The sequence below is a fragment of the Eleutherodactylus coqui genome, chromosome 8 (assembly GCF_035609145.1).
Source record: "Eleutherodactylus coqui strain aEleCoq1 chromosome 8, aEleCoq1.hap1, whole genome shotgun sequence".
In the NCBI taxonomy this organism is placed as follows: domain Eukaryota; kingdom Metazoa; phylum Chordata; class Amphibia; order Anura; family Eleutherodactylidae; genus Eleutherodactylus; species Eleutherodactylus coqui.
This window is the reverse complement of record NC_089844.1, coordinates 13,689,673-13,711,319: the sequence shown is the minus strand read 5'-3', so window position 1 is coordinate 13,711,319 and position 21,647 is coordinate 13,689,673. Positions and strand designations below refer to the sequence as shown.

General features: G+C 44.7%; 1 protein-coding gene across 1 annotated transcript in view; it reads left to right on the top strand.

Annotated features, from left to right (window-relative positions):
- The window catches only part of GTDC1 (glycosyltransferase like domain containing 1), a 246,719-nt gene that overhangs the window by 166,839 nt on the left and 58,233 nt on the right, over positions 1-21,647 (top strand). Inside the window, exon 7 of the mRNA XM_066575177.1 lies at positions 4,307-4,416. Within this exon, the coding sequence (XP_066431274.1) occupies positions 4,307-4,416 (110 nt within the window). The remainder of the gene's footprint in view (positions 1-4,306; positions 4,417-21,647) is intronic.

Below are 21,647 nucleotides of genomic sequence, written 5' to 3'. Positions count from 1 at the left end.
CCTGCAAATTCTTGGTGTGAAAATCCAATGAGGGAAAAAAAAAGTGGGGGAGGTGGCAGAGCCCGTGTCCTCGTTGCCCTGGAAACAGATTTATTTATTAAAGGGTAGAAAATAAAATGAGCTAATATACCACATACCTGCACGTCGACAAACTCCTATTTCAGCTTTAGTTGACAATTAAGTCCTGGACAGCTACAGCCAGGGGTTAATGTTACTCATTAGAAGAACTGGGTCATTACTGGCAAATCAAGCCACTTACTGCAGCCGGGCTTAAAAATGCAAAAATCCTGCATCTCGACTAGTGAGATTTTTATGTTAATTAACCTTACTTTCTATGATTCTATATATGTATATGTACTGGGCTGTGTATCAGTTAATTAAAAAAAAAAAAAAAAAAGCCAGTTTACTTCTTTCAACTCGTTATTTTCCGTCGTCTTTGAAATGGTTTCATTATTTCATAGCAAATGCTTGTGTCTATATGACAAGCAAAACGGGTATTAAAACTAAGAAGAGACACATCATGGAAATCAGTTTGATCACAGGGGAATGAGCAAATAAAGCTGCGGAAATGGGAAGAAATAAGCTTTGCTAATACCTCACCTAAGGAACGCAATGTAAACCCGGCAGAGCCGGAGATTTTGTAGGTGTTCCTCGGCTCTGTTTATGCAGTGCTTGACCTTCAACAAGGCAAAACTTTGGTACAACTTTGTAGAACTTTTTGCTTGTTGTTTGTTTTTTGGTAATTGTCGGGTATTTTTTTTTACAAGGTGACTTTCAAGCTCAGCGCTGATGAGAAAGGATAACCTGATCGACAGTTTTATTTATGCTTTATTACAAGGAGCTTCTCAAGCGTAATGATGCTAATGGAAAAGACGCTGGCGCCATCGCACTGTGCATGAGTAGAGGGCTTAGGGCCCTTCTACATGGGACGACTCTCAGGTAGATTGGGGACGCACCCTACGGTCTGAGGCTAGAGACTGGGAGCTGGGAAGGACATGGCGTCTGCCGCATGGAGAGGAGGCTGAACAGTGACCAACCAAAGCAACAAGAGACGGTGAGCCAAGCTGGCACTTGGATATTTTTATAGGGACGGAATTAATCTCTGTATGGAATTTTGGTTGAAAAAAAAACACAGATGGTCAAAAAGTTGCATTTAAATACCCTTTTTGGGTCCAAAGTATGAAACGAGCAAACCAACAAGTCCCCGCGCTTCGTCACCCTCATCATAATCACACCCGGCTGGCTTGGTGCAAGCACGGAGTTACAGAAACCATCCCAAACAAAGACAGAAGGAAAGCTCTGTTGCTGTTGGGCCGCACACAATGATGGGTCTCCTCCTCCCTTCGTTTCCCATAGCTTCCATCTCGTGGTCTGAGTGGAAAAGTCACTTTAGGTGCCCCGAATCTTCCAAAACATTAGAGGGATTATCCAGCTTTTTCAGAATAGGCTATCTGTTCGGTGGGGTTCTGCCACCTTGGACCGCAGCCAATCAGCTGTTTGAAGGGACTCTAGAACTCGTTATGGGTTCTTCAATCCTGTGTTTACTCAGAACACCATCCTTTTTCCATAGTGGTTGTTCTGAGTACTGCAGTCTTGTCCTGTTTAGGTCAATGGGATAAGGCACTAGATGCAAAAAGTGTAGGTGCAACTTTCTTTAGATGAAAAAACAATGTCGAGAAGTGAACCAGACTCCTCAATGTATTGAACCACCAGCATACGTAACGTGTTTCAAGGCAACATGCAAAACGCATCATGGATGTTGATTGGTTAATAAATTGAGGAGTCAGAAAATTGTGCCTCGGCCCAGTCTTTTTGCATCCATTTCTCAGTTGCCCCCATAGCCTTTCCTATAGTGTGGCCTACATCTGGAGCGGCAGCCCTTCAGGCTTTACCACGCACAGAGCTTTTGGACTTTTCTGTCATACCACATCACTACGAATCACCATAGTACTCTCCATAGGAGCGCTCCACCCATTTTCCCGTCATTCTGCATTTCTCCGAATGGTCGCTATAAAAAAACAGTGTCATTTTGAGTATGAAGAGTGTTGTACTTGATCTAGACATCATAAAGGCTGCAGAGCTGCATCAGCATCACAACGCCTTCAAACAGATGATCGTTAACTGGGTTAGAAAAACATGTCTGCTTTCTTCCAAACACAGCGCCACCCTTGTCCATAGGCCTCTGTGTGGTATTGCATTGAAGCAAATGGGACCTGAGCTGCAATACCAGACACAACCCATAGATAAGGGTGGCGCTGTGTTTGGATGAAAACAGCCATGTTTTTCTATCCTGGACAACCCCTTTAATAGTCCTGAGCAGACCGTACACCAAAATGTACACAATTTTTTGGCTTTTGATCGCCCTGGTTAATAAAAGAACAAGGAGAGCGTCTTACAAGGCGATGCAGGCACATGCGGGATAGATACGTGGGGGGATGTTTGTACGGCAGGAACAGAGCTCAGCGCACGGAGGAATGTGCGTCCAGCCTCGATACGCTGGTCCACCAGTATTAGTATTAGTGTAGTGAGGAGATAGTTACGACTGAAGCAAAGAGCCAGAGTCCGGCACAACTTGACAGAATAACGGATGTTCCTCAGGTCAGGATAAATGTCAAGGCTTGTCTTTGTTAAGGCCAGATTCACACAAGAGTGCGGTAGGTGTATTTTTGCGCATCAGGTGTGGCGTATTTGCATGCGCGGCTGTGTTTTTTACTGTACTTTTTGCACATGCAAATAAAACATGCACCAATGCTCCCAACCAAAGGAATGGCCACTTAGCTTAGTGAGTTCAAGATGTGTTCTTTCCCTGCGCAAATATGTTTCTGTGAATCAGCAAAGTACCGTGCTTCGAAGGCAACGTGCCTCTTCATCAGACATCTGGGAGTATGAACAGCTGAGGAGCGATGATTTTATGATTGCTGTCTTCCATTTAACCCGGCGCTCACTGATCAGTAACTGCTGCATTCATGTTACTAATTGGTACAAGAGGAGGAGGCCGCCACACTTAGTGACATCCGTGACATCTCGTGATAATGGTGTGATTAGATAGTTTGGTCGGGACCTTTTGGGGTAGGCGCAGTAAGCCCCGAGAAAGAAAATCCGCAGGAGAGTCGGTCACATTACAAGACGGTATGGGGACTTTTAAAGAAAATTTTTAATCGCAATTATTTACAAAAACATTTTTTGGGGTCTGCGAGGCAAAAGTCTGGATACACCCATTGAACTGTTGTAATAATGAGAAAATTGACTTCCAATGTGTGAAAGTATTAAATGGGAGAGAGGCTACATTTTTTTTTATAGAGGAACCGTTTTCGGCAGCCATATTGAATTTGACTCCAGTTAAAGGGGTATGTCCACACTTTTGTCCTCTACATCAACACCTATACAACATTCGGTGGTAAGTCCTCTTTAAGACCTCTCAAAATGTACTAAACATACACAATAATGCCCATTATCTGTCTGTAAAAAAACTATAATACCCCAGTCTGAAGGTAATTCTCCACTGGCCTTGCCTTCTGAGTTAATGGGTACTGACTTTTGATACCGACTGTCTGTCTGCGCGCCTTTACTATTGCACTGGGGAAATAAATGGGAGCAGAGGTTTCCGAGGTTCTGTGAGTTATAGCAATTATTAAAATTGTTTGCAGGACTGGAGACTACCGTTACAGTATTTCCCTCTGATTTTGTGTCACTCCCTCTTCCAAGATCTGCAACTCAACCCCCAGCAGCAACCATTTATCTCTAACTGGCATCTTAGCCTCAATTTTCTTTTTAACCTGCCTGACAATTTGCTGGTTGGTAACATCACATCCACCGCCGCGCCGCTGCAACGTCTTTGCTGATAATTCAACAAAACTTCTTTTTCAAACTCTTTTCTCCCCTCCATTTCTCGATTTGCTAACCGTAGCCAACAGCATCGAAGACGCAGAGCCGTGGTGTTCCAACAAAGATCTGAACCTCGTATTACCTGGAGAGAAAACTCCTCTAAATGGAAAAACAAGTTTTACGTTATCTAAGCCTTCGCCGCGATGACCGGCTGAACTCTTCAACTTGAACATACGCTATGGAAAAACCTTGATTGTGCGATGATCAGAAGCCAATGGCTCCCAGCTAAAGAATACTCATAACCTTCTCCACAGTCGAGGAGTGAAGAGCCGGGGCCACAGGGCAAAGCATTAAATGCTTTTGAAATACCTCCGGCCCCCGAAACCCAAAAATGATATCCTTAGAACAGAACCTCGGCCGTCTCCCTCGTGTGTTTTTTTATCTTATCAAGTAAACATGTTTTCTTTTGCCTTTCATTTAGGGAACATGATAAAGATCCAGAGACCTTCTTCAAAATTATGATGAAACTAAAAGACCAGGGGCTGCCGTTCTGCCTGTCGGTGCTCGGGGAGATGTTTACTGATGTGCCAGGTATATATGTGCTTTCAGACTATAATTATACTTATTACAGCTATTTTCACAGCATCTTTCTGAAAGTTATTTTATTTGGATTTTTCTGAAGTTTTTCTCTACTAAGTCGTTGGAAACCTGTTGATTCCATGCCAGATCATTGGAACCTGTTGATTCCATGCCAGATCATTGGAACCTGTTGATTCCACGCCAGATCATTGGAACCTGTTGATTCCATGCCAGATCATTGGAACCTGTTGATTTGGGGTTTGCTGATGCAAAATTATTCACCTCTCCATTACAAATTTGGTTTATTTGCAAAATTTGCAAATTTTCAACTGCTTGAAAAAAATCAACAATTTAAATAACTCAACACAACTAATATAACGAGTGGTTTCTCCAAATTCACCACAAAAAGCATAGCGGTCAGTACTAGCACTGCTTAAATAGGAGCAGAGCTACTCAGCACCAGGTGAGGACTGACATCACTCTTGCAACCACCACACCCCTCAGCTCCAGGAGAGGTAAGGACACAGCTAAACCCTGGTCTGGCCTGCAAGCAAGGCGAAGGCCTCAGAACGGCTGCAACACCTGCAAATCTCGCAAGGGTGATAAGTTCTTGAGAACAATGAAAGATAACTACCTTACCCAACTTGTGTGGGAGCCAACTAGAGCAGGGGCCACTCTGGACTTATTATTAACAAACAAACCGGACTGAATCCTGGGGGTACAGGTTGAGGGACACTTGGGAAATAGTGACCACAATATAATTAATTTCCAGCTGTCATTCAATAAGAAGCCTAAACTAAACTTTAGTAAAGCAAAATTTGATCAGCTCAGACCTACTACTGGTAACATTAATTGGGCAACACCCTTAAAAATATCAGTACAGACAACAAATGGGAAAAGTTTAAAAACATCCTAATCACTTCATGTGAGCAGTTCATTCCCTTTAAAAATAAAAGAACTACAAGTAGAAGGAAACCAATGTGGCTCAACAAGACAGTAAGGGGAGCAAAAAATGAAAAAAAGAAAGCGTTCAAACTACTAAAACAAGAAGGCAGCAAAGAAGCGCTAAAAACATACAGGGGAAAAAACTAAATATGTAAAAAAAAGATCAAAATTGCTAAGGAGGAGGCAGAAAGACTGATCGCCAAAGAGAGCAAAAATAACCGAAACTATTCTGCAATTATATAAACAGTAAAAGGATTTGCACTGAGAGCACTGGCCCTTTAACAAATAATGCAGGAGAAACCATAGAAGACGATGCGGGAAGGCAAATCTATTAAAGTTTCTCTTCAACTGTATTCACGAACGAAAAAAAAAAGTCACATGAGATGCAGGGGAATAAAATGAACCCCTCACAAAATATTACATATCTAACACAGGAGGAAGTGCGGAACCGGTTAAAAAAGATTAAAATCGACAAATCATCAGGCCCAGATGGAATACACCCAAAGGTTCTAAAGGATCTAAGTGATGTGATAGTTAGACTGCTATTTCTTATATTTATGGATACTATAGAGACCGGGGTTGTACCTCTAGATTCGCACATTGCCAATGTGGTTCCAATATACAAAACGGGGTCAAGAAGAGAGCCTGGTAACTACAGGCCGGTAAGTCTCACTTCAATAACTGGAAAAATATTTGAGGGGTTTCTGAGAGAAGCCATCCTAGAATACCTCAAGGAGAAAAACGGTATAACTCCTCATCAGCATGGGTTCATGAGGGGTCGATCAGACCAATCTGATCAGCTTCTACGATGAAGTAAGTTCTAGGCTGGACCTGGGAGAGTCTATTGATCTCGTAAGTCTGGACTTCTCTAAAGCATTTGACACCGTGCCACATAATAGGCTAATATACAAAATGAGACAGCTCGGATTGGGCGAAAACATGAGTATCTGGGTAAGGAGCTGGCTCAGAGATAGATAGATAGATAGATAGATAGATAGATAGATAGAAAGCAGAGGGTGGTAATAAATGGTTCGTACTCTGATTGGACCACCGTTGCCAGTGGGGGGCAACATGGTTCAGTATTAGGCCCCATTCTGTTCCATATATTTATCAATGACCTGACAGAGGGGCTGCAAAGTAATATATCAATATATGCAGATGATACAAAATTATACAAGACATTACAATAAAGGACAATGTGCGGCTACAAACGGACCGAGATAAGCCGGGGGCTTGGGGGAGGAAATGGCAAATGAAGTTCAATGAAGTTCTGCACATGGGCAGGAGAAATGGATGTCACCAATATACACTAAATGGGGTACTGCTAGAGAAAAGTGATATGGGAAAAGACCTGGGGGTACTAGTGGATTGTAGACTTAACTGGAGCAATCAATGCCAGTCAGCTGGCAAGTCTTGGGGTGCATTAAAAGAGGTATATGGGCGAGGGACGAGAACATTATCCTCCCATTATATAAGGCACTTGTCAGGCCTCACATGGAATACTGTGTACAGTTCTGGTCACCGGTGCTCAGGAAAGATGTTACAGTGCTGGAGGGGGTTCAAAGAAGGGCAACTAAACTAATAAATGGAATGAAGGGACTGGAATACCCAGAGAGGCACCAAAACTGGGATTATTTACCCTGGAAAAAAGATGGCTAAGCGGTGACTAAATAACTATGTATAAATACATGAGGGGACAATACAAGGATCTCTCCCATGATCTGTTTATACCCAGGACCTCGACTGTAACAAGAGGGCATCCGCTGCGTCTAGAAGAAAGCAAGTTTCATCACGAACACAGAAGGGGGTTCTTTACTGTAAGAGCAGTTAGACTGTGGAACTCTCTGCCTGAGGACGTGGTGATGGCAAAATCCATAGAGGAGTTTAAGAGGGACTAGATGTCTTCCTACAGCGGAAGGATATTACAAGATATAGACATTAGGTGACCAGCGGGGTTGTTGATCCAGGGATTACTCTGGCTGCCATTATGGAGTCAGGAAGGTTGCCTTCCTCTGGACCAACAAGGAAGGAGTTGAAACAGGCTGAACTAGATGGACATTGTCTTCATTCAGCCTAACATACGATGTTACTTTAAACTAACCATCACTGCTTCTTGATCCAGAGCCAATACTATTTGTTGGAGTTTGGGAGACATAGTAAGAGGAGAGCTATACTATATTGACAAATGTATTGGGACGCACATATTAGGTGATGAAATTTAATTTTATTCACATTTTTAGTATGTTGTTGGTCCGCCTTTGACCTTAATGACTGCAGTGACTCTGATAGGCTGCTTTCTACCAAATTCCTATAGATGTGTAGATGGAGTTGGCTCCATTCCTTGAGGAGAGCTTCAGATAGTGATGTGGGGGATGGTAGGCGTGCACGGATACAGCATTCTAGTTTATCCCAAAGATGCTCAATGGGATTAAGATCTGGGCTTTGGGCCGGCCAATGAAGTTTGCAGATGCCGTGCTCCTCAAACCAACCCTCAACACATTCCGGGCTGTAGGACATGGTGCTTGGTTATGTTGGTAGAGACACAGAGCTGTACCAAACTATTGCCACAGGTTAGGTGATGTCACATTATCCGGAATGTTTCAGCGAAGATTTCTACAGCTTGACAAAGGCCATAGAAATCTTGGCAGAAATGTCGCTGCTGGAAAATGCCAGTCTTTTATTCAATAAAAGTTGGGAGGTTGTTTTAACCCGATTCCTCATGTTTCGTGGATGAAAGATCCCATATACTTGCTGCCTCTCCTTGTGGATGATTCTCTATGGATGGTTCTGGTGCTAATGGATTTCCCAATGCCCTGTGAGACCTCCTGAGTGAGGGCAGACGATGTGTGTGATGTCTTCACAGCTCGTACAAGGCTTTGTTGTCCACGTTCTGTCAGCTTGCGAAGTCTTCCTGAATGTGGCGGCATCGCACACACCGGAGGGCTTCCATCTCCGAATAATATGGCCAGCAATGAACTCTGGAAGGTCCAGAACCTGCGATGTCTTGTATTGATTGGTTGGTGACATCCCCCCACCAGACCCTTTTGTCAGCTCTGCATCTGGTGACATCCCACCACCTGACCCCGTTGTCAGCTCTACACCTGCTAAAATCCCACCACCTGACCCCGTTGTCAGCTCTATACCTGCTGAAATCCCACCACCTGATCCCGTTGTCAGCTCTACACCTGCTGACATCCCCCTACCAGACCCCATTGTCAGCTCTACACCTGGTGACATCCCACCAACAGACCCCGTTGTCAGCTCTACACCTGGTGACATCCCACCACCAGACCCTGTTGTCAGTGACATCCCACCACCTGACACCATTGTCAGCTCTCACCTGGTGACATCCCTCTACCAGACACTGTTGTCAGTTCTATAGCTGGTGACAGTCCCCGCCAGACTCTGTTGTCAGCTGTACACCTGGTGCCATGCCACCACCAGACCCGGTTGTCAGCTGTACACTTGGTGACATCCCCCCACCAGACCCCGTTTTGAGCGCTACACCTGGTGACATCCCACCACCAGACCCCGATGTTAGCTCTACACCTGGCGACATCCGACCACTAGACCTGGTTGTCAGCTCTACACCTGGGCACATGCCACCACCAGACCCCGTTGTCAGCTCTACACCTGGTGACATCCCACCACCAGACCCCGTTGTCAGCTCTACACCTGGGGACATGCCACCACCAGACCCTGTTGTCAGCTCTACACCTGGTGACATCCCCCCACCAGACCCCATTGTCAGCTCTACACCTGGGGACATGCCACCACCAGACCCCGTTGTCAGCTCTACACCTGGTGACATCCCGCCATAGACCCCGTTGTCAGCTCTACACCCGGTGACATCCCCCCACCAGACCTTGTTGTCAGCTCTACACCTGGTGGCATCCCACCAGTAGACCCCGTTGTCAGCTCTACACCGGGTGACATCTATCCACCGGACCCTGTTGTCAGCTGTACACCTGGTGGCATCCCCCTGCCAGATCCCGTTGTCAGTTCTACACCTGACCTGGTGGCATCTCCCCACCAGACCCTGTTGTCAGCTCTACACCTGGCGACATCCCCCCACCAGACCGTGTTGTCAGCTCTACGCCTGGTGACATCCCGCCACCAGATCACGTCATCAGCTCTACCCCTGGTGACATCCCCCCACCAGACCCCGTTGTCAGCTCTACACCTGGTGGCATCTGATGGTTTCTGTTCTGGGATCTGATTGGATAATCCTCTCCTTTATACCTAACGCTTACACATCACCCGATGGCACAGGACTGATGGGGGTCAACCTAGTGTATATATTTCTGCAATGATGAACAGGATGATCTGTAACTTGCAGATGAGTTTTGTGAATTGTTACTGATGTATACAGTAATCTTATTCTACAATGCCGATACTTTCACTGCTGTCATATAACGCTCAATATGAATGGCCATGAAAGATATATGAGCGTATACGCCGCCTGTGTACTCGCCACATATTTAAAGAAAATGAGTCGCTTTGTTTGTTTGTTGCTTTGGGCAAAGATGTTTATTGCATTTGTCGAACGGCTTTAATAATATTGCTGCAAAGTAGAATTCTCATCTCGTGCCGGTCTGCAATGGAGGATCTCACATGAGTGCGGATTGCCAGCTCCGTGCCAGCCGGGAGGGAATGGTTTGTCTGAGTGAGGATAATTAAGCAGAATAATTAGTGTATGCAAACCCCGTATTATATGAGGAGTGCGCCTCGCAGACCTGTAACCTGCAGATGGGGGGAGCAGACGATGGGAACACCTGTATAGATGAGTCGGAGCCACTGGAGGAACGGCTGGATTCTTCACCCTTACCGAGGCTCACGTGCTTCAGTGTACATGTGGCCGGCACGTATCACCTGATACCATCATCTTTTAGGAGTTTACTAGCAGAATTAGGCGCCGAATATTCTGTGTAACTCTTTATACATGAAGCCAACATCTTTATAGCACCAAATTATCCACATAGCAGGCGCTGTGGAAGGTTCTAGACCAGGTTTCAGCTCATATTGGCTTTTGTATTCTGATATATATTTTCAATATATGTCACGAACGGACATGAAATTCATCCTACAGGTAGAGAAAAAGTCAGGAAACAGAAGAGAGCGAATCCAGGGCTAAGAACCATTAAATAGGTATGCCGATGTGGCGCTCACCGTGCCACGTTGGTCATAAAGACGCTCAGCAGTAGTGATGAGCAAAACTTGGAAAGTTTAGTTTGGCTGCTTTGCCGAAATTCAGCAAAAAGTTAGTTTGATCTGAATTAGTTTGAATCGAACCGGAACTTCACCAATAACCCTAAAAGGGGTGTGCTGCGCGTTATACTTCTGTATAACACTCGTAGGTCACCTGGGAGGTACCCAAGTACCCCTGAGCTGGTTTTAAGGCAAAGTTAGTAAAGAAGAAGAAGAGAGAACAACAACTGCTTTCAAGGCATTATGGGATACTCTGAAGTTGTGTGATCCTTCCTCCTTCTCCTTCCTGACATGACATGTATGAAGGGAGATTGTGGGGTGATCTCTCTCCATACATCGCGGACGCCAGCTGTTTCTTACATCTGACACCCAGCGACAACAGCTCCAATAAGCCACACGGCTCATACGGGCTGTTAACCCCTTAAATGCCACTGTCTGACAGTGGCATTTAAATCCCCCGAACAATGTTGAGATGAGATCGCAGGTCGGACGTGCGGGTTTCATGGCAGCCAGAGGTCTTCCAAAATACCCCAGGGCTGTCATGGCAGAATGTCTATCAAGCCGTGCCTGTGGAGTGGCCTAATAGACTGTCTGCCCGATCGCAGTATGATGTAATGCTATAGCATTACATCATAGTGCAGGAGCATTTAAAGCATCGCACATTGTTATCCCCTCTGGGGACCAAAAAGAAAAAATAAGAACAATAAACTTTTGCTAATTATTTAAAAAAAAACCTTTTACCATATTTGTAATAAAAGAATCTAAATAATAAATCCAAAATACATATTTGGTATCGCTGCGTCCGTAAAAGTCCGATCTATCAAAGTAATGCATGATCTATCCCGCACGATGAACGTTGTCAAAAAAATAAATAACGACAGAAACTAGCTTTTTTTATCTCCCTCGTAGTACAGCAAAAAAAAACCAACTATATACCGTATATATTCTAGTATAAGCTGAGTTTTTCAGTACATTTTTTTGTGCTGAAAAAGCCCCCCTCGGCTTATACTCGAGTGAGGAAAAAACCCCGCAATACTCACCTTCCAGACGGCGTCTGTGTCCCCGGCATGATGGTCTCCCCAGCGGTGCAGCAAACTGCTTTGGAATTCTCCCCGCTGTCATCTCGCTGCTCGGCTTTAAATTCCCCCGCCGTCAGCGCTGTATAACTAGGCTCTGTGATTGGATCCAGCGCCAGCAAATCACAGCCGGCGCTCGATCACTGACATCACTGAATGGCTGTGATTAGTTTATCGAGCTCCAGCTGTGATTGGCTGGCGCTCGATCTAATCACAGTGCTAATGGGGGGAATTCAAAGCCGAGCCTGGAGATGACAGCAGGGAGAAGTTGCTAGCAGCTTGCCATACCGCTGGGGAGACCCATTGCAGGGGGACACAGACGCTGGCTGGGAGGTGAGTATTGTATTTTTTTTTTACCTAGTATATACTCCAGTATAGCTCGGCTTATACTCAAGTGAATAAGTTTTACCAGTTTTTTGTGGTAAAACTTATTGACTCGGCTTATACTCGACTATATACGGTAATTTCGTACCGACCCATAGAATAAAGTTATCAGGTTATTTTTCATGTCGTTTGTGCGCCGTAGAAACAAGACGCACCGAAAGATGGCGGAATTTCCTTTTTTTTTCCATTGCTCTTTTAAAAGTTTTTCAGTACATTATATGGTACATTAAATAGTACCATTGAAAACTACAACTTGTCCCGCAAAAAATAATAAGCCCCCATACAGCGACGTCGATGGATAAATAAAGGAGTTACAATTTTTTTTAAAGCGGGGGAGGAAAAACGAAAATAGAAAAAAAACAAAAAAGCTCTGTCACTAAGGGGTTAAAGGAAGTTCCGTAATTAATGTAGCACAGTAAGCTATTGTGCTCTGCTTCTGCAAGCCCTAAGTTACAGAAACCACGTAGCTCGCTGTGTTACACAATTTGCGTGACTCCCATTGATTTCCATGGAGATATGGAAACAATGTAGCAGAGGTGCTCGGCTATTTCCGTCCTTCCGGCCACCGTAGTCAAGGTGGCCGGGGTCAGTGTGGTCCCACAGATGGGACCTGCGCCTATCAGACTTCTATGGCGCGTGCTGCGGAATCTGAGATGGGAATACCTCTTTAATTTACCATGCAGCAAATTGAAATGGCCGCGACGGGCCCCACCGACTTAACTGCGGTCCGTTGGGGTTCCAGCGTCTTTTACAGCACACGCATTACAGGCTTTGCCCTCTCTTGCCGCTAATGCCAACGTAGACAACAGAGCCGCGATGAAGGCAGCTAGACATACGTGCCTCCAACCTGATGTTCATTTGCTGTTAGGTCAGATTATGAGCGTAACTTACATGAAACGCGGGACTGAACAACCTTGCCCATCGCTAATTGCATCTCGCTGAGTCAGGCACGCTCACAGATGCTAATTCCTCCTCGGCTTACAATGCACCGCCATATTTCCAGGCAGGGTTAAAGCCTTCTGTCGGTTTTTGGTGAAAACGTTGAGATGAGAACAGTTGCCAACGCTTCAGACAACCTTTTTGAAATATAATTGGAAACAGAGAGGCGGATTAAAGAGGGAAAATCTTTTTATGCTCTAATCGTATGGAGTCGTTCCAGATAACATTTGGGACCTTTTGGAGATTGCGATGAGAGGGTGGAGCAGGTGAAATGCCAGAGAATGACATCAGTATTGGCGACCTTCGTGCATAAGTCAGCATGATGTATCTCCCTTTTGGGTGCCGCTGGTTGGACTCGCAGCACATGAGCGCTCTCCTACCTGTATAAGATCACAGCGTTACTTTTAAGATGACTTTTTCTTACTTTCTTGGGTTTTACCTACTTTAAAAAAGCCCCCTATCCATAACAATTGTAAATCTAACTCCCTGGCGTCTCTTCTGTCGCTGTATATTCAGCCACTCGCTGGGAAAGCTGGGTACCAACCATCATGTCTCCCGTACAGAGCTCTATGTGACTCTCAGACTCCTGAATTCATGAAAATGATCTTTATTTGTATAGCGCCAACCTATTCCGCAGCGCATTAGAAATCGAGGGAAGCATACAAAACGAGTCTCAACATACAGTACTCAACCAATGCGCAGCTAGAACAACATGGGGGAGGACCCTTCTGGTAAGAGCTTACGGACTAGAAGGAAGTATAGACATAGGATACTATATATACACTACCGTTCAAAAGTTTGGGGTCACATTGAAATGTCCTTATTTTTGAAGGAAAAGCACTGTACTTTTCAATGAAGATAACTTTAAACTAGTCCTAACTTTAAACAAATGCACTCTATACATTGCTAATGTGGTAAATGACTATTCTAGCTGCAAATGTCTGTTTTTTTGTGCAAAATCTACAAAGGTGAATAGAGGCCCATTTCCAGCAACTATCACTCCAGTGTTCTAATGGTACAATGTGTTTGCTCATTGGCTCAGAAGGCTAATTGATGATTAGAAAACCCTTGTGCAATCATGTTCACACATCTGAAAACAGTCTAGCTCGTTACAGAAGCTACAAAACTGACCTTCCTGTGAGCAGATTGAGTTTCTGGAGCATCACATTTGTGGGGTCAATTAAACGCTCAAAATGGCCAGAAAAAGAGAACTTTCATCTGAAACTCGACAGTCTATTCTTGTTCTTAGAAATGAAGGCTATTCCATGCGAGAAATTGCTAAGAAATTGAAGATTTCCTACAACGGTGTGTACTACTCCCTTCAGAGGACAGCACAAACAGGCTCTAACCAGAGTAGAAAAAGAAGTGGGAGGCCGCGTTGCACAACTAAGCAAGAAGATAAGCACATTAGAGTCTCTAGTTTGAGAAACAGACGCCTCACAGGTACCCAACTGGCATCTTCATTAAATAGTACCCGTAAAACACCAGTGTCAACATCTACAGTGATGAGGCGGCTGCGGGATTTTGGGCTTCAGGGCAGAGTGGCAAAGAAAAAGCCATATCTGAGACTGGCCAATAAAAGAAAAAGATTAAGATGGGCAAAAGAACACAGACATTGGACAGAGGAAGACTGGAAAAAAGTGTTGTGGACGGATGAATCCAAGTTTGAGGTGTTTGGATCACAAAGAAGAACGTTTGTGAGACTCAGAACAAATGAAAAGATGCTGGAAGAATGCCTGACGCCATCTGTTAAGCATGGTGGAGGTAATGTGATGGTCTGGGGTTGCTTTGGTGCTGGTAAGGTGGGAGATTTGTACAGGGTAAAAGGGATTCTGAATAAGGAAGGCTATCACTCCATTTTGCAACGCCATGCCATACCCAGTGGACAGCGCTTGATTGGAACCAATTTCATCCTACAACAGGACAATGACCCTAAACACACCTCCAAATTGTGCAAGAACTATTTACAGCAGAAGCAGGCAGCTGGTATTCTATCGGTAATGGAGTGGCCAGCGCAGTCACCAGATCTGAACCCCATTGAGCTGTTGTGGGAGCAGCTTGACCGTATGGTACGCCAGAAGTGCCCATCCAACCAATCCAACTTGTGGGAGATGCTTCTAGAAGCGTGGGGTGCAATTTCACAAGCTTACCTCAACAAATTAACAGCTAGAATGTCAAAGGTGTGCAATGCTGTAATTGCTGCAAAAGGAGGATTCTTTGATGAAAGCAAAGTTTGATGTAAAAACAATGTTATTTCAAATACAAATCATTATTTCTAACCTTGTCAATGTCTTGACTCTATTTTCTATTCATTTCACAACGCATGGTGGTGAATAAGTGTGACTTTTCATGGAAAACACAAAATTGTTTGGGTGACCCCAAACTTTTGAACGGTAGTGTGTATATGGCTGTGTGGATCATTATCTGAAGCTCTGCTTGAGGAATGAATGCAAATCCCTCCACACATCTATGAGAAATTGTAGAAACATGCCTAGGAGGCTTATTGCACTCATTGAGGCCAAAGGAGGACCAACGCTGTACTGAAAATGTGCATACAATCACATTTCATCACCTTCTATGTGTGTCCCATAGTATGGATCTCCTCGTACCATCGCTCCCCAAACTCCAACAAACCGTATCGGCTCTGGGTGAAGAAGCGGTGTTGGTTAGTTTATGACATAACTGACAGAAGACACAGACTATGTGAGTTAGATACGCCCCATCCACAAATGCCTCGGTCATGGTCAACCAACCACAGTGGTATCAAGAGGTCAACTGGTTTGTCTACTATGGCAGTGCAATCACCAATGACAGGGATGACGGACATGATGTCCAATGTCCTATCAGAAAGGCTTGGGTGACTTTCCAACATCCACGTTCTATATGGGCTAGAGTCTCACTACCATTATAAATGAAGATATGACTTCTGAACACCATCGTGGTCCTGGCTGCACTATATGCATCTGTGACATGGAATGCAACCACACATAACGACCAGCAACTTGATGTTTTCCAACAGCGATGCCTTCGTTGCTTGTTTAAGGTCACTTACTGTGATTGGTTTACCAGTGAAGAAATCTACCACCTATCTGGTATGCGGCCACACCATTCCCCAGTCATCAAAGACCCACTCTGTTTTGCTGGACACATTCTACGCCTCCCTGAGACAAGACTGGCAAGAATCGCTATCTCATGGAATCCAAAAAATGGGAAGCGCCGTTGGGGAAGGCAAAAAATCACCTGGAGACATACATTCAGAGAGGACTTGTGTACTGCTGACCTTTCATGGGGTGATGCCGAAACTGCTGCCTTTGATCGCCAACAATGGCATTATTTTGTCACCTGATGCATCGAAAGGCGTGGGAGGTCATGAGTCTAAGTTTCAGACCGCATATTCGAGTATTGTCAGAGGTATGTGTAAGGAAGAGTTCCCAATGTGTACCTCCGATGGTGGCCTCGGTATATAAGCCCCCATGGATGCCTGACTGTGCTATTTCATACAGCAAAAAATGCTATGCAAGCCTGACGGACGCCAAACAGACCCTGCTTTAGTCTCCATCGGGTGCATGGAAGCCTAGAGATACGTTGGACATATGTGCCGGAAGCACATGATAGCTTGGGGGAAGGAACCGTTTCCTAAGATCCCTGCCCCACTACAATTTGATGGAATGGGGAAAAGACCACCTTTCTGTGCGCACTTAAGGTCTAGTCACGCGGACGTTGTTTCTATGCGAGTTCCATCTGATTCCGAGATGGACAGAATTTGTGCCGGAAAAGAACCCATTTATTAGACTGGGTTAATTCACACAAGCGTTTTTTTTTTCCCTCGCGACGATAGTCCGAGTTAAAAAAAAATGCTGTATTTCCTATTTTGTGTAAACCACCCATCATTTTCTACCACTCGTATACCACGTTTTTAAAGCATCTTACTATTCGAACCACATGCATTTTTTTTTTTTCTAACACATGAAAAACCGATGTAAATCTGATGCAATTTGCCCATGGTCATCGCAATAACGTATCGTGAATGCAGGAAAATTGTAGTGAAATCAGTTCTTCAATGACCCACATTGCACTCGGCTTAGGGCTCATTCACACCAGTGTATTTGTGCCCCATATTAAGCACATATGTTTTACGCATCTAATATGGACAGCATGAACCTCATTGATTGGTATTGGGATATTCAGACAAGCGGGTCTTCAATTCACGTGAAAAAAGTCCCAGCATGTCCTGCCGTGGTCCATATTACGGACCGATCAATGGGATTGTGTAAATACACATGATGCATGCCTATCTACTGTGTATTTACGCATGAAGGCAGGAATAATCTATAGGACCTTCTTTTATTTTTGTGCACATGATCTAAAAAACAACATTTTGGTAAAAGCGTTAGGAGAGGAGGAGCAAAGATTAAAGAAGCGAGTTAACAATGTAAAGCCTATGCAGCTACGGGTCTGTCGATACAATGTAGCGATCTAGTGGTCACTACTGAAGTAGATGGCCACGATGGCTTCAATATGGCAGAATAAAATCCTAAAGGCAACGCCAGGATTTGTGGGTTGTTTTTTATCCTTCTTGGCAGGATTTTTTACCTTTTACTCCCGGATTGAAGAAGCGGCCTTGTATGTTTCTGGAGCTTTGTCCGCTCGTCTCTCTATCTGGTTTATTAGTGAAGCACTTAGGAAATAGAGTTGTGTGGCGAGCAGTCATCTCCATTCTAGGCTGGATTGGCTAGGGAAATGTGCCTGGTAATTACATTTTGCTCATAATTGCTGCTCTTAGATGGAAGATGATATCACTTCACTCAGTTAAAACATCTTACTTAAGTCTTCTTGGGCCTGTGTGACTTTTGGGTATCTCAGAGTACTTACAAGATGCTGGTTATTAATTATCTTTACATCTCAGATTGAGATCCCCTGTAATGTGTCTACCTACTAGGACTTGCTGGAATCGGTGATGGCTTATTTAAATTACAGCTCATCCATTATTCATCGAGGAGGCTGCCATATTGTCTGTCGGGTCATTCAAGACTTTTGGTCATTTAAGATCAAGGAGGCTTCACGATTTTCGATGCTCTCTTTTTAAATCTCCCGGTTTTTAGGGTTTGTCTTGTAAATGATGAGCGCTGTAGATAGTCAACTTTTGGTTTCCTTATTTTTGGTGCTTCATGAACAATATGTAGGGCATATATGGAGTCAGGTGAGTGAGTTGGCAAAGTTTTTCCTGTGCAGGCCTCTTGTCTGATGCTTATCAGGTACCATCTTGATGGTGAGATTTTTTTTGTTTCATTTTCACATCTGTTCCATAATGCATCAGTACAGCATTAGCTATACCATTTCTACCTTTCTATAAACCCAAGTACAACTGAGCTGGTCAGAATTGAAATCATATGATCATTAGAGAAGAAAGAGGCTAGACATTTCAGGTAGAAAGGAATAACTAAACAATCCAACCCCAGAATAAGTTGTTGTTTTGCTGTAAAACTCGTCCTGCAGTTTCATGTCAGGCAGATCTGTGAATCATGAGAGTTGTGGTGATTAGATGAACGGTCTTGTCACCGGGGGCCCTAAAAGTGGTTCCCCCCACGACGTATAAGAGGCTCTCGGAGACTCCTTGTGTGTAGTGACCTCTTCTTCCACTTCTGTGGAGCTTGTTGACCACTAGATGCCTCTACGACACAGAGAAGAGATTTCACCCCGTTACCAGAGTCTGAGAGGGGCGCATTATTGGGATGTGAGAAGCTGGATGGTTGTATCAATGAATTGTTCCCCACCGGGCCGTTCTCACATGATTGTTAGGGGGTGTTGGGACCAGTGGAGGTGTGAAGAGACAAAAGGTGACCGGGCTCAGGACAGCCTCGACAGACCACCAGTAGAGAGGAACGTCTGACCAGACTGTTAGGAGGTGTTGGGACCACTGGATGTGTGAGGGAACACAAGGTGACTGGGCTCAGGACACCCTTGACAGACCACCAGTAGAGAGGAGCATCTGACCAGACTGTTAGGGGTGTTGGGACCAGAGGATGGTGAGGCACACAAGGTGACCGGGTTCAGGACATTCCATACAGACCACCAGTAGAGAGGAGCGTTTGACTAGACTTATAAGGAGTGTTGGGACTAGTGGATGGGGGCACACAAGGTAACTGTGCTCAGGACGCCCCCGACTATCCACCAGTAGAGAGGAGCATCTGACTAGACATTTAGGAGGTGTTGGGACCAGTGGATGTGCGAGGCATACATGGTGACCGGGTTCAGGATGTCCCCTACAGACCACCAGTAGAGAGAAGCGTTTGACCAGACTGTTAGGGGGTGTTGGAACCAGTGGATAGGGGCGCACAAGGTGACCGAGCTCAGGATGCCCCCAACAGACCACCAGTAGAGAGGAGTGTCTGACCAGACTGTTAAGAGGTGTTGGGACCAGTGGATGGCGGCACACAAGGTGACCGGGCTCAAGACCCCTACCCCAACAGACCACCAGTAGAGATGATCGTCTGACCAGACTGTTAGGAAGTGTTGGGAACAGTGGATGGGGGCACACAAGGTGACCGGGCTCAGGACACCCCCACCCCCCGACAGACCACCAGTAGAGAGAAGCGTCTGACCAGACTGTTAGGGGTGTTGAGACCAGTGGATGTGTGAGGCACACAAGGTAACCAGGCTCAGGACGTCCCCTACAGACCACCAGTAGAGAGGAGTGTTTGACCAGACTGTTAGGGGGTGTTGGGACCAGTGGATATGTGAGGGCACATAAGGTGACCAGGCTTAGGACCCCTAATCCTCACCCAGACAGATCACCAGTAGAAAGGAGTGTCTGACCAGACTGTTAGGAGATGTTGGGACCAATTGATGTGTGAGGGTACACAAGACGACTGGGCTCAGGACATCCTCAACAGACCACCAGTAGAGAGGAGCGTCTGACCAGACTGTTAGGGGTGTTGAGACCAGTGGATGTGTGAAGGCACACAAGGCAACCGGGCTTAGGATGCCCCCTACAGACCGCCAGTAGAGAGGATCGTCTGATCGTCCGACAAGCATGCGCAGCTCTAAGTGTTTTGTTATTTCTCCACTGGGGACAATGGCAATCATGTTCTGCACATTGCTGAGGAGTTCCATTATCTGACCAGATCCTCCCATTCTGTGGATCAGACAGGGTCTTAGAGGTCAGACTCCCAATAATCAGACATTAATGGCAGATCAATGTTATTAATGGGAAACTCTTTTAAATAAGAAGTCTCCAAACATGTTTAAGGCCTGTTTACACAGGCAATTATCGGGTGCAAACTTCCTTCAAATGTTCTTTTGCCTCACATTCAAGCCGTGTAAAATGGCCAATGACAAGCCAACAAATGAGCAAGCGCTCGTTCATCAGCTGATCGTTGCTTTTCAGTGAGCATAAAAAAAAGAAAAAAGATGGCTGAGGGGGGGACCTAATAACTATTTATAATATATCAGGGGTCAGTACAGAGATCTTTCCCATCATCTATTATACCCAGGACTGTAACAAGGGGGCGCTCTAATAACTATGTATAATATATCAGGGGACAATACAGAGATCTCCCCCATCATCTATTATACCCAGGACTGTAACAAGGGGGCGACCTAATAACTATGTATAATATATCAGGGGTCAGTACAGAGATCTCCCCCATCATCTATTATATCCAGGACTGTAACAAAGGGACGCTCTAATGCCTATGTATAAATATATCAGGGGTCAGTACAGAGATCTCTCCCATCATCTATTATACCCAGGACTGTAACAAGGGGGCGCTCTAATAACTATGTATAAATATATCAGGCGACATAGAGATCTCTTCCATCATCTATTATACCCAGGACTGTAACAAGGGGGCGCTCTAATAACTATGTATAGATATATCAGTGGTCAGTACAGAGATCTTTCCCATCATCTATTATATCCAGGACTGTAACAAGGGGACGCTCTAATGCCTATGTATAAATATATCAGGGGTCAGTACAGAGATCTCTCCCATCATCTATTATACCCAGGACTGTAACAAGGGGGCGCTCTAATAACTATGTATAAATATATCAGGCGACATAGAGATCTCTTCCATCATCTATTATACCCAGGACTGTAACAAGGGGGCACTCTAATAACTATGTATAGATATATCAGGGGTCAGTACAGAGATCTCTTCCATCATCTATTATACCCAGGACTGTAACAAGGGGGCTCTCTAATAACTATGTATAAATATATCAGGGGTCAGTACAGAGATCTCTCCCATCATCTGTTTATACCCAGGACTGTAACAAGGGGGCGCTCTAATAACTATGTATAATATATCAGGGGTCAGTACAGAGATCTCTCCTATAATCTATTATACCCAGAACTGTAACAAGGGGGTGCTCTAATAACTATGTATAGATATATCAGGGGTCAGTACAGAGATCTCTCCCATCATCTATCATACCCAGGACTGTAACAAGGGGGCGCTCTAATAACTATGTATTGATATATCAGGGTCAGTACAGAGTTTTCTCCCATCATCTATTATACCCAGGGCTGTAACAAGGGGGCGCTCTAATAACTATGTTTAATATATCAGGGGTCAGTACAGAGATCTCTCCCATCATCTGTTAGTACCCAGGATTGTAACAAGGTTGCGCTCTATAGGAAAGAAAGTTTCTACATTGACATAGTAGGAGATTCTTTACTGTAAGAGC